This window comes from Mobula birostris, chromosome 30, assembly GCF_030028105.1.
Source record: "Mobula birostris isolate sMobBir1 chromosome 30, sMobBir1.hap1, whole genome shotgun sequence".
NCBI classification, from domain to species: domain Eukaryota; kingdom Metazoa; phylum Chordata; class Chondrichthyes; order Myliobatiformes; family Myliobatidae; genus Mobula; species Mobula birostris.
Window position 1 is genome coordinate 32,209,836 of NC_092399.1, and position 12,309 is coordinate 32,222,144.

Consider the following 12,309-nt stretch of genomic DNA (forward strand, 5'->3'; position numbering starts at 1 on the left):
CCAACAGATAGAGAAGAAATGACCCATTATCACAGACAGATGTTGCACAGTAGAAAAGGACAGTCCTAACACAGACAGGGAGAGCTGTTTATCTAAAGTTGGAGAATTCAGTATTAAGGCCAGAAAGTTGCAATGGCCTTATTGTAATAGCACAGCAGACACAGGGAGATCTGAGTGGGAGGAGGATGAAGAATCAAAGTGGCAGGCTACTGGAAGCTTCGGGTCACTCCTGTAGACTGAAGTGACGGCCACCCAGTCCGTGCTTGATTATTTCAATGTGGAGGAGAGCACAGTGTGATCACCAATTGCAGTAAGCTGGAAGAAGTCCGAGGCCTGGACCTGGGAGAAATGTCCAGGATGGTGGGAAGGCAGGCGATGTTCCTCCTGCAGTGGCACGGAAAAGTGTTATAAAGCGGGGAGCTGTTGGTGGAGGCAGAGGAGAAGATTAAGGAAATGGCAGAGGGAGTGATCTTCCTGAGATGGTGAAAGAGGAGAGGAAAATGTGCGGAATCTCGTTGGAACAGGTAGAAGTTGCCAAACAATCTGTTGAATGTAAAGGCTGGTGGACCCAAGGTGAGGACTGGGGAATGACATCTTGGCTCAGTACAAAAGGAGAAGGGTTGAGACCAGACACATTGGAAGTAGATGAGACGTATTCTCAGGGCTAAGGGCTCAGCACACTGTGGTGGAGGGGTAGCAATGGTTCAGGAATTCGGAAGACAGCACAGAGGCAACTGTGTGGTGGGTCTCATCAGTGAAGCAAAGATGGCAGAACAGGAGGAGCTGGGAGACTGAACATTACTCGTACTCAGGATCGTCCAACTTCCTCTATATGTGCCAAACATACACTAATACAATTTAAAGTAGTGCATAGGGCCTATATGACTAAAGATAAACTAGCTCGTTTTTATTCCCATATAAACCCTATCTGTGACAGATGTCACTCTGAGGTGGCTTCCTTGACTCATATGTTTTGGTCCTGCCCTCGCTTGGAAAAATTCTGGAAAGATATTTTTGATATTATTTCAACAGTTTTGCATTTTGACTTACAACCCCATCCTATTACGGCAATTTTTGGTTTGCTATTGTTGGAACATAGATTTTTATCCCCTTCAGCCTGTCGGATGATCGCATTTGTTACTTTAATGGCCAGAAGATCCATTTTATTGAACTGGAAGGAGACCAGTCCTCCTACTACATTCCAATGGTTTTCCCAAACTATATCATGTTTAAATTTAGAAAAAATTGGAAGTGACATTTTTGATCCTTCGGTTAAATTTGAAGAGACTTGGAAACCATTTATTCAACATTGTCATATGATGTAACTTGACCTTTTCCGAATCCTTCTTATTAACTTAAAATATATGAATAGAGGAGCGGAGTTGACGACATTATTGAATGTGTTCGATTTAAGATATTGGTCCAGCCTTGTTTTGTTCTGTTTGCTTTCTTTTTGGGTTTAGTATTCAGTTTTTTTTTTGTTTTTTTTTGGGGGTGGGGTTCTTTGTATTTTTTTTCTTTTTATTTCTTTTTTCTCTATGATTAACTATATTAAGAGTTTGTAAGTCTATTACACCTGTATCATTTGAAGTCTTTTTTGTACATGTTTATCAACAATAAGATTATTCCAATCTCTCTGTATCAATATTGTTATTCTGTTTATAATTTTGGAAAATTAATAAAAAGGTTTAAAAAGAAAGAGAGGATCGTCCAGCAACAGCTCTCCTCAGCATAACTGACGCCCCCTTATTTTTGAGTCATCACAGATAATATTCCACGTGCTGCCTCTCAACTCAACCTGTTCAGCAAACGCAACACACAAAATGCTGGAGGAGATCAGCAGGCCTGGAGGGGGATACGAAGGGACTCAGCCAAAACGCTGACCACCTATTCTCCTCCATTGATACCGCCTGACCTGCTGAGCACCGCCAGCATTTTGTGTGTTGTCCTGGACTTACATCGTCTGCATGGTCCCTTGTGTTTCCATTAAACAAAACCGAGGCCGATCAGGCTGATGGACAGTGCTTGTATGGGAAGGCTGGGTGGGGTGGAGTGGAGGATGGGACTGGAAGATGCAAGTATAAACAGTTGTGAAACTGGAAAAGACCAAACATTTTATTCTCAGCTCACCGGTTTTCTGCTAGTCCTGCTGCTGCCTCCCTCACTTACCCACAGATTCTGACCTCTCTCGCAGCAGGCTGATGACGTGGTCTTTCTGATGGAGAAGTTGCGACAGTAGTTGTTGGTACTTGCACTCTTTCTCCGCAAGGTTTTCCAGAAGCCTGTAAAGCAGAAGTTTAATACAGGTGACCCACGTAGTTAATTGTCAATTCCTCCCCTCTTCAGCCCATAGCCAGGATCAGTCCACAGGCCAATGCACATCCACGTTCTGTCCGGACAGGGAGGAAGCTACATATACACCCAGTGGACACTTCATTAGGTACTGGAGTGGAACCTGGTTGTGGTCTTCTGCTGCTGTATCCCATCCACTTCATGGCTCAACGTGTTGTGCATTTGGAGATGCTCTTCTGCACGCCACTGTTGTAACGTGTGGTTATCTGTGTTACTGTCCCCGTTCTGTCAGCTTGAACCAGTCTGGCCATTCTCCTCTGACCTCTCTCATGAATAAAGCACTTTTGCCACAAATGTTTTTGTTTTTGTTTTTTGCATCATTCTCAATGAACTCTAAAGACTGTTGTGCATGAAAACACCAGGAGATCAACAATCTCCAGAGTTTACAGAGAATGGTGCAAAAAACAAAAAACATCCAGTGAGCGACAATTCTGTGGACAAAAACGCCTTGCTAATGCTACAGGTCGGAGGAAAATGGCCAAATTGGTTCAAGCTGACAGAAGGCAATGGTACAAAAGAGCATCTCTCAACACATAACACATCGAACCTTGAGGAGAAGGATTACAGCATATGGAGACCACAGCCATGCACTCAGTGGCCACTGTATAGGTACAGGAGGCAGACATCCCACCTCTCCCGGAAGTTCCGGGAGTCTCCCGCATATTAATAGTGGCTCCCTGATGCCCGCAAATTATATACAATATCCCGGAAATCAATTTTTTTGAGAGCGCGAGGGCGAGAGAACACGAGAGAGAGAGAGAGAGAGAGAATGACTGCGCACGCGAGAGAGCGCCATGGCAGAGTGTTCCAAAAAAAGAAAATATAAAACGTACGTCACCCCAGACTACACTAAAGTGTACCCCTGCCTAATAGGGGTCAAAAATAATGACGGTGTTGCTGGCTGCACTGTTTGCAACAGTGACTTTTCTATTGCCCATGGTGGGTTAAGACCGTAAGAGACATGTTGAGGTGAGTTTAACAGGTGTCATTCATTCATTAGCATAGCTAACGTTATTTAAACTAGCTGGCTAGCTGCTAAGGAGCTATCCTATTGCAGACATCCCACCTCTCCCGGAAGTTCCGGGAGTCTCCCGCAAATTGATCTCCCTGAAATGAGTTTTTGCAGGGTGGGATGTCTGAGGAGGTACCTAATAATGTAACCACTAAATATATCAATCACTGCATAGTGTACTCAAGGATGAACAGCTCTTGATAATCAGTGAAAATAAAAATAAAACACAAAAATAACAGTTAATATCTCAGGCTTATCACCAGGAGAGTTGCCACAGTGACTGGAATATCTGTCGCCTTCTGAAGGAGATCAGAGTGAAGAACGTGCTGTTGTTGGGGGTCACTCCAGGTCATTTGTTCTTCCTGACATCCCACTGAGGAAACGCACTCCAAATGGAGCTCCTAACCCTCAGACCTCTCTTGACAAGGTCCCAAGCCAGCTGGGTTTACAGGCTAAATCACAAATACAGGCCTTATAGTTTTAGCATAGACAGCTTCAACTGGGCTGTTTAAAATGGGGCAGATGTGGAGGAGTTGTTCCATTTAGAAGGCGAGTTCAGTATGAGGAAGGATAAGCCTGAAAATTTGACTCACATCACACACAAATGCAATGCAGAAGTATTTTACCATGCAAAGAGAGGTGGAGACCTGGGGCCTTCTCCCAAATGGCTGCAGGTGCCATGAGAACATCAAGACAAAATCTAAGGCAGGGAGAGCATTTGGACACTTACATCATGGATAGAGGTGAGTAAATACAGATGGGAATTGGCCCGAGTAGGTGGAGGAGGATCACACAGCTCCTCCTGATCGCTTAGAACACAGAACATACAAGAGTACAGACTTTACGGCCCACCATGCCTGTGCTGAACGCAATGGCAAATTGAACTAAATCTCTTCTCCTTGCACATGATCCGTAATCCTCCATTCCCACCATATACATATGCCTCCCCACAAGCCTCTTAAACACCACTATCAAATATGCTCCCACCGCCATCCTGGCAGCTCATGCCAGGCACCTCTGTGTAAAATACCTCTCCGTAAAATACCTCTCCCGAACATCTCCCTTAAACTTTCCGCCCACCCACCTTAAATGCATGCCATCATATGCTTTGCATTTCTGTCTGGGAAGTGGATTCTGGCCATCTACTCTATGCCCCTCACAGTTTTATAAATGTCTATCAGGTGTAGGGACATTTAAAAGACTCTTAGAAAGGCACATGGATGAAAAAAATGAGCTCTGTGGAAGGGAAGAATTAAATTAATTTTAGAGTAAGTTAAAAGGTCAGCACAATATTGTGGCTTGAAGGGACTGTACTGTTCTACAACACCACAAGACCATAAGACATAGGAACAGATTTAGGCCATTCAGCCCATCGAGTCTGCTGCACCATTCCATCATGGCTGATCCTGGATCCCACTCAACCCCATGCACCGGCCTTCTCGCCATATCCTTTGATGCCCTGACTGATTCTGCCTTAGATATACCCACGGACTTGGCCTCCACCGCAGTCTGTAGCACAGCCTTCCACAGATTCACTACTCTCTGGCTAAAAAAAATTCCTCCTTGCCTCTGTTCTAAAAGGGTCGCCCCTCAATTTTGAGGCTGCGCCCTCTAGTTATGGATGCCCCCACCACAGGAAACATTCTCTCCACATCCACCCTATCTAGTCTTTTCAACATTCGGTAGGTTTCAATGAGATCCCCACACATTCTTCTAAATCCCAGTGAGCACAGGCCCAAACCTGCGAAACACTCCTCATATTCTAACCCCCTCATTCCCGGAATCATCCTCATCAACCTCTTCCAGACTCTCTCCAATGACAACACATCCTTTCTGAGATATGGGGCCCAAAACTGTTGACTATGCTCCAAGTGCGGCCTGACTAGTGTCTTATAAAGGCTCAGCATTATCTCCTTGCTTTTATATTCTATTCCCCTTAAAATAAATGCCAATGTTCCCCTTAGCCTCGAACATTCTGGAGTAAACAATCTGAATTTGTCCAACCTCTCCTTCTGGATCATACCGTTTAATTCAGGCAAAATCCTGGTAAACCTCTTCTCTACCCTTTCACACCTGTCTTGCAACAGGAGGCCAGAACGCTGCACAGTTCTCCAAGTGTTGCCCAGTCCATTTTAAACAGCCGTGACAGACCATCCTGACTCTTACACTCATTGCCCCGAGCTACGGACTTGTTCGTGGGGCGGCCACCCAACCTCGACAAAGGTGTGTTGAGGGATATGCGCTTTGCCTTCCACCACTTCATACCGGTTTGTTTCCGCCCTCAGTCGGCTGAGCTGCAGGACGCGAGGGCAGGTGTTCTGCTGGGAATCATACGACATTGAGTGACTGAGTGTGCTCACGCCAGAGGTCCCCGCTCCGTCGTTCTGGAGCTCCATCGCCTCCGTCTCCCCCACGTCACTGAGACTCCCATTGCACGGAAAGTCAGCTGTGCCTCGTTCATCTGTCTCCAGGTCAGATGAGCTCTCAATCTGAAGCTTCAGCTCTGAAGGAAGGAAAAGAAAGTGTCTGTTGAAAGCTAAACAAGTCGCTGGAAATCTGAAGTAAAAACAGAAAATGCTAGAAAAGCTCAGCTGGACAGGCAGTACCTGAAACAGTTTCTCTTTCCACAGACAACACACATCAAAGTTGCTGGTGAACACAGCAGGCCAAGCAGCATCTGTAGGAAGAGGTGCAGTCGACGTTTCAACAACTTTGATGTGTGTTGCTTGAATTTCCAGCATCTGCAGAATTCCTGTTGTTTGCGTTTTTCTCTTTCCACAGATGCTGCTTGCCCTGGAGGGTTTTCCAACATCTTTTATTTTCTGTCTTTCTGTCGTGTTGGATCAGTTTTTCTTAACCTACTTGTCTAAAAGTGTAGCCTGCCATCTTACCGGCAATAGCACATTACTACTACTACGTTGACTCAGGCCTAGGGGGCCGGCATCGGGCAGAATGTGTAATGTGCTATTGCCCATTGTAAGGCAATAGCACATGACACAGACCAAAAGCTGTCTATGATAATTAAAGTTCTCATCAAGCCATTCCAAATCTATTCGTAGGCATTCTCTTTGTTCAACACATCTCTCCTATTTGCTTCTCACTTTTTCCCACTGTTTCTCTTTCCTCAGATGCCACCTGACCTGCTGGGGGTTTCCACCATTTTCTGTTTTTGCTTCAGAGTCTGCTGTGGAATGTTGTGCTCAGTCCTGGTCGCCTCAGTGGAAGCTTTAGAGAGGGCACAGAGGAGATTCACCAGGACCCTGCCTGGATTACAGGGCATGTTTTATGAGGATAGGCTGAGCGAGCTAGGGCTTCTCTCTTTGGAGTGAGGGAAGATGAGAGGTGACTTGATAGAGGTGTATATGATAAGATGCATAGATCGAGTGGATATCCAGAGATCCTTCCCCAGGGCGGAAATGGCTAATATGAGACAGAATTTTAATGAGATTGGAGGAAAGCATAGCGGGATGTCAGAGGTAAGTTTTTCACACAGAGAGTGGTGGGTGCGTGGAAAGTGCTGCCAGGTGTGGTGGTAGAGGCAAATACTTTAGGGACGCTTAAAAGGAATAGGATCTAGTGCTTTCCCAGCGCATAAACCCTTCTCGGACTTCCATCTGGGAACAGGTGTCAAGTTTAACCGAGGTTCCGATGACAAACTCCGCCATCTTCATCAGGGATGATGCCAAGGCATGGCTAGTCGGATGGTATATACATGCAACTTCCGTCATCTGTCCCTTGATTGGTTAGTCCTCAACCAATCAGGTTTCCGCTGTCCCACTTTGTTTAAAATTGTATTCCAGTTCTTATATAGAGCGAGACCTTCGTCTTTGTTAAAGTTCTTATTCTATGGGGTGTATGGGGTGTCAGGGAGGGGTAGCACCTCTGGTGGGGGAACATGTCGCGTCCTTTTCAGGGCGGTTTGTCCACATTTGGTCCCCACCTGGCACTCAGCTCTCACCTGTGGCTCCCCGTAGCTGTTTGCATGCGACAGCGGCCACACCCCGGGCAACGGCTTCGACAAGCTGGCTAAACCAGGTGGGGGTAGCTGACGGGTCTCAAACCCTCGGTGAGATAGGGAGTTGTCTATCCCAGCCTGAGAAGACAGATTCCAGCGGATTGAGCGGATGAGACCAATGGAAGATCCAACGGTCAAGAAGGTGGTCCCTGCAAGAGTCATGGAACGTGTAGGTCATCCACTGCGCCTAGTCCCATCTCCAGCCGTCTCGACTCTGTCTTGCCACTGGATCCAGACGGGAATTGGGAAGAGAGAGTGAGGCTGACGCTGCGCAACTCTCCCTCACTTAAATCCAAGTCACGCGCTAGTCTCGACACCATCATAATGGTGTAAAGGTCCTCATCGACGGCGACGATGGATGAACACATTCCCTCACCAGGGTCCCAAAAGCCATTGGCATAGCACAGCAGTTCTGTGCCATTGGAGTCAACCCTGTGGTCATTGCGGATGCAGTGCTCTGCTATCACCGACTTCTCCAGGTAACCCAAACGGATACGTCTCCTGTGCTCCTTCATGCGGGTTTCCACCGTGTGTCCCATTTGGCTGATACATGATGTTCCGCATTCACAGGAAATCCCGTAAACACCAGCCGTCCTGAGTCCTATGTCAGCTTTGACCCGAATAAGCTGCATAGGAGCATCAGAGGTGTATCCATTTGAGTTTGCCAGAGAAATCGGTGGTAACAGAACACTGTATTGCAATGACCACAGCATTGGCATCGACGGCAGAAAACTATTGTGCCAGGATGATGGCTTTTGGGACCTCTGGGTGAAGGAAGCCATTGAAATAAAACTAGAGAATAAGAATTTTAACAAAGACGAAGGTCTCACTCTGAATAAGAACTGGAATACGGTTTTAAACAAGGTGGGACAGCAGAAACCTGATTGGTTGAGGACTAACCAATCAGGAGGGCCTGATGACAGGTGCTGAGTATATATTCCACTACACTGGATATACCCGGGCATAATTCCTGATGAAGATGGCAGAGTTTGTTACCAAAGTATCGGTTAAAATTGACAGCTGTACCTGGCTGGAAGCCTGAGAAGACTTTATGTGACACGTAAGAGACTCTTAGAAAAAGACATATGGTTGAAGGAAAAATGGAGGGCTATTTAGGAGGAAAGGGTTAGGTTAAAATGCCGGCACAACATCGTGGGCCAGGTGGCTGTAGTGTGTTCTATGTCATTTACCTGCTACCTGTTTCACTTTGCCTCCCACCTGTCATCAAGGTGTTCAGCACAATTATACCTGCATAATGGCCCCACATCTCTTTTCTATTTCCTGCCTCTCTGAGAAAGTTATGTGGCTGTAGGAGAGAAGACAGAGAGTGCGAGGATTTGGGAGTAGGTGGCTGGCTGATAGGTTATATCCTTCAGTGTTGGCAGCACAGATGATCCAGTAATCCCGCTGTCTTGACTCTGCACCGCCTGAGCTCTGCAGCTCTGAATCGGCTCCAAGTCTGCTCCAACAATGGCTCGTCCCTCGCCCTTGAGCTCGGCCTCCACCACCTCAGTTCAGCCCGTACTCTCCACGACCATCCAGCATCGTCTAGACTTTGGTTCACACCGCATAAATGCCAGGTTGTACGGGCGGTTCTGAACCTCAACTCCGAAGGGAACGTTATAGGCTATGGACTGCGGTGATCGCCGCCCAGAAAAAGTGTGAGTAATCAAGTCGTTCGAGGTTTCGTTTGCTGCCAGCAAGGCATCACCGTGTTTCCCCAGCACCATCTTAAATCAGAAGCCAGGCAGACCTGCGTCCTTCAGTACGGTGTTACAGTGCAGACCCACCAGTTCGGAACCTCACTCCTCCCACCTTGTACCTGTCTTCAATTAAGTGGACTCACTCTATGTGATACGAAGAAACAGCTGTGGGCACTGGTTAGAGTAGGTGCTGTGACCACAGCAGATGCTGACTGCACCACAGAATGTTTCTGCTCCAGGGAAAGCCACAACCCGAGCCAGACAATTGTGGAACAGGACTTCCCCTGCCCTTTCCCCTGCCGTCGGTCATCAGCAAGCAGATGGGAGGACATTACTGTGGTATATACCCACCAGCAAACTTCCGACTGACACTCAGTTTGGGGTTCTGTTGGTGCACAGACCACTTTGACGCAGACTTCACTACAGCCCTGATCCAGATGTGGAGAAAGAGCTGTGCTTCACAGAGTGAAATACCAGGGACACTGATTAACACCAGAGATAGACCATCGAGTACTCAGCACAATACAGGCCTTTGGGCACACAATGTTGTGTTGACCCTTCAACCCACTTCAGGATCAATCTAACCCTTCCCTCCCACGTAGCCCTCCATTGTTTTATCATCCATGTGCCAATCTAAGAGTCTCAAATTTCCCTAATGTATCTGCCTCTGTCACCACCCTCCAAGTGCATTACACACACCTACCTGCCTCTTACATCCCCGCTCTGGGGTAGCGCCTCCGGTGAAGGGGCTTGTCACGTCCATTCTGGGGCGGCTCACTCACCCTTGGACCCCGCCAGACACTCGGCCCTCACCAGTGGCTCCAAGTAGGCAGGCTAAACCAGGCGAGGGTAACGGGGGGGGGGGGGCTCATACCCCAGTGAGATAGGGACATGCCTGTCCTAACATGTGAAGTCAGCTCTGGCACACTGGGTGGATGAGATCCAACAACCAGGAAAGTGGTTCTGCAATGTTTCTTGGAGAACAAAGGGCTTGACAAGGAACAGAAGTAGACATGTTCACCTACTGTAACCAAGGGCAACCCCAATGTGTGAGGTCTATTCGTACCACTGGACCAGGACTTCCCAGGTCGAGAGAGTGGAACTGACCCAGTGCAGTGGCTTTTCTGCTCCTAGAACTCTCCCGCACATTGTTGGATACAATGGCCAGCCAACACGTGCCCACTATACTTTCTGCCCAACAACTTAAAGTTATGCTTCCTTGTATTGGCCATTTCTGCACTGGGAAAAAGTCTCTGGCTGCCTTGTACACCTCTATCAAGTCACCTCTTATCCTCCTTCTCCCCCAAGGGAAAGGCCCTGGCTAGCTCAACCTGCCCACATAAGGCATGCTTTCTAATCCAGGCCTCATCTTGGTAATCTCTTCTCCATCCTCTAAAACTTTCACATCCTTGTGGCAACCAGAACTAAACACAATACTCCGAGTGCAGTCTAACCAGAATGGAGTAGAGATGCCTTATTATCTCGCTGCTCTTGAACTCAATCCCCCGACTATCAAAGGCCAACCAGCATATCAACTTGCTCTGCAACTTTGAGGGACCTATGTATGTGAACCCCAAGATTTCTCTGTTCCTCTACACTGCTCAGAATGCTGCCACTAATCCTGCCCTCTGCCATCAAGTTCAACCTTCCAAAGTGAATCACTTCACACTTTTCAGGATTGAACTCCATCTGCCACATCTCAGCCCAGCTCTGCATCCAGTAACATCCCGTTGCAACCCTTCTACATTATCCATTGTACCACCAACCGTTGTGGTATCTGCACACTTCCACATCCTCATCCAAGCCATTTATAAACTTCACAAAGGGCAGGGGTTGCTGTGACTTCCCTATGATATTGGGAAATGCTACCAAAAAGAAGTGTGAGAACATTGCGGCAGGAGTTCTCCAGAGCAGTGTCCTAGGCACAACCATCTTCAGCTGCTTCTTTCCACGATAAGTTGTGATGTTCACCACTGATCACGCAGTGCTTAGCATAATTTATACATCTTCAACGCAGCTCTTGGTCCAGCTGTGGATCTTCAGATAATGTGGCCGTATTCAGCAAGTTCTGGGCAAAGTACAGCTTTGGGCTAATAAATGACAAGCAACACTTGCAGGTAACAAGTGGCGAGGACAAAGTGGGCTGGTATAAATGTGTTGGGGCAGACTTAGCAGGCCGAAAGAGCCTATTTCCCTACTGTAGAACTCGACGTGACAAGCCAAAACTATCTCCAAGAAGATAGTCTCCAAAACGTGTACAGGACTGCACGATAGTTACAGCGTTTAGTGCAAGGCTAGTACGGCCTAGTGTGGGTTCAATTGCGAATCTGTCTGAAAGGAGTTTGTGCATTTCCTTGTAGGTTTCATCCCACATTCCAAAAGATGTATGAGTTAGTTGGTCAATTGGTTACATAGTGTAATTGGGCAGTGTGGGCTCGTTGGGCTGTTACCATATTGTATCTCTAAATAAAAATAAAGAGAGTCCGACCAACTTGACCTGATATTAAGCGACATTACCATCCCTGTTCACCATGACATTGGCTACTTTAGGGATCAATATTGACTGGGAACACAAGTGGGCTGGATGTACAAGTAATGTTGCTAGGGAAGGATGGGTATGGTGTGGTCAGTGAGTCCTCGGGGCCTTCACCGGCTGCGAGCAATCCGAAAGGTCACGCAATGCTTTGTGTGCATCAGGCAGTTTCAGTAACACTCAGAGGGTTTGATGACACCCAGAGCAGCTGCTAGATCCGATGCCCTGTCGCTCCAGTGACCTGGGTTCAATCCTGCCCTCTGGCGCTGCTCGTGTGGTGTTTGCACGTTCTTCCTGTTACCGCTGGGCTTCCTCTCGTTTCCTCCCACCGCCCAGAAATTTAGAGATGCAACATGGTAGCAGGCCCTCCCGGCCCAACCAGCTCGCGCCATACAATCACACCCACATGACCAATTAACCTGCTAACCCGTCCATCTTTGGAATGTGGGAGGAAACCGGAGCACCCGGAGCAAGGTTTCCCAACGTTTTTTTATGCCATCAGCCATGTGGACCCCAGACTGGGAACCCCTGACCAAGAGGAAGCCCACACAGTCATAGGGGAGAACCCACAAGCTCTGCACAGATGGGCAGAATCGAACCCGGGTCACTGGCATTGTAATAGTGTCACACTAACCACTACACTACTGTGATGCTCCAAAAACATGGTGGAGGGGGGGTGACGCAGTAATTGGCA

At 47.5% G+C, this 12,309-nt stretch overlaps 1 protein-coding gene across 5 annotated transcripts in view; it reads right to left on the bottom strand.

Annotated features, from left to right (window-relative positions):
• Positions 1-12,309, bottom strand: part of LOC140190530 (mitogen-activated protein kinase kinase kinase 5) — a 194,952-nt gene that overhangs the window by 25,257 nt on the left and 157,386 nt on the right. For 4 of the 5 annotated variants that reach the window (XR_011883627.1, XM_072247181.1, XM_072247180.1 and 1 more), the window contains 2 exons: positions 5,630-5,867; positions 2,170-2,282 (listed from right to left, as the gene is read on the bottom strand). Coding sequence is in view for 4 of the 5 variants with exons in the window: in XM_072247181.1 (XP_072103282.1) it covers positions 2,170-2,282; positions 5,630-5,867 (351 nt within the window). In the remaining variant the exon portion in view is untranslated. Of the gene's footprint in view, positions 1-2,130; positions 2,283-5,629; positions 5,868-12,309 lie in introns of all 5 variants that reach the window. The other variant, XM_072247183.1, reaches the window with a different exon arrangement.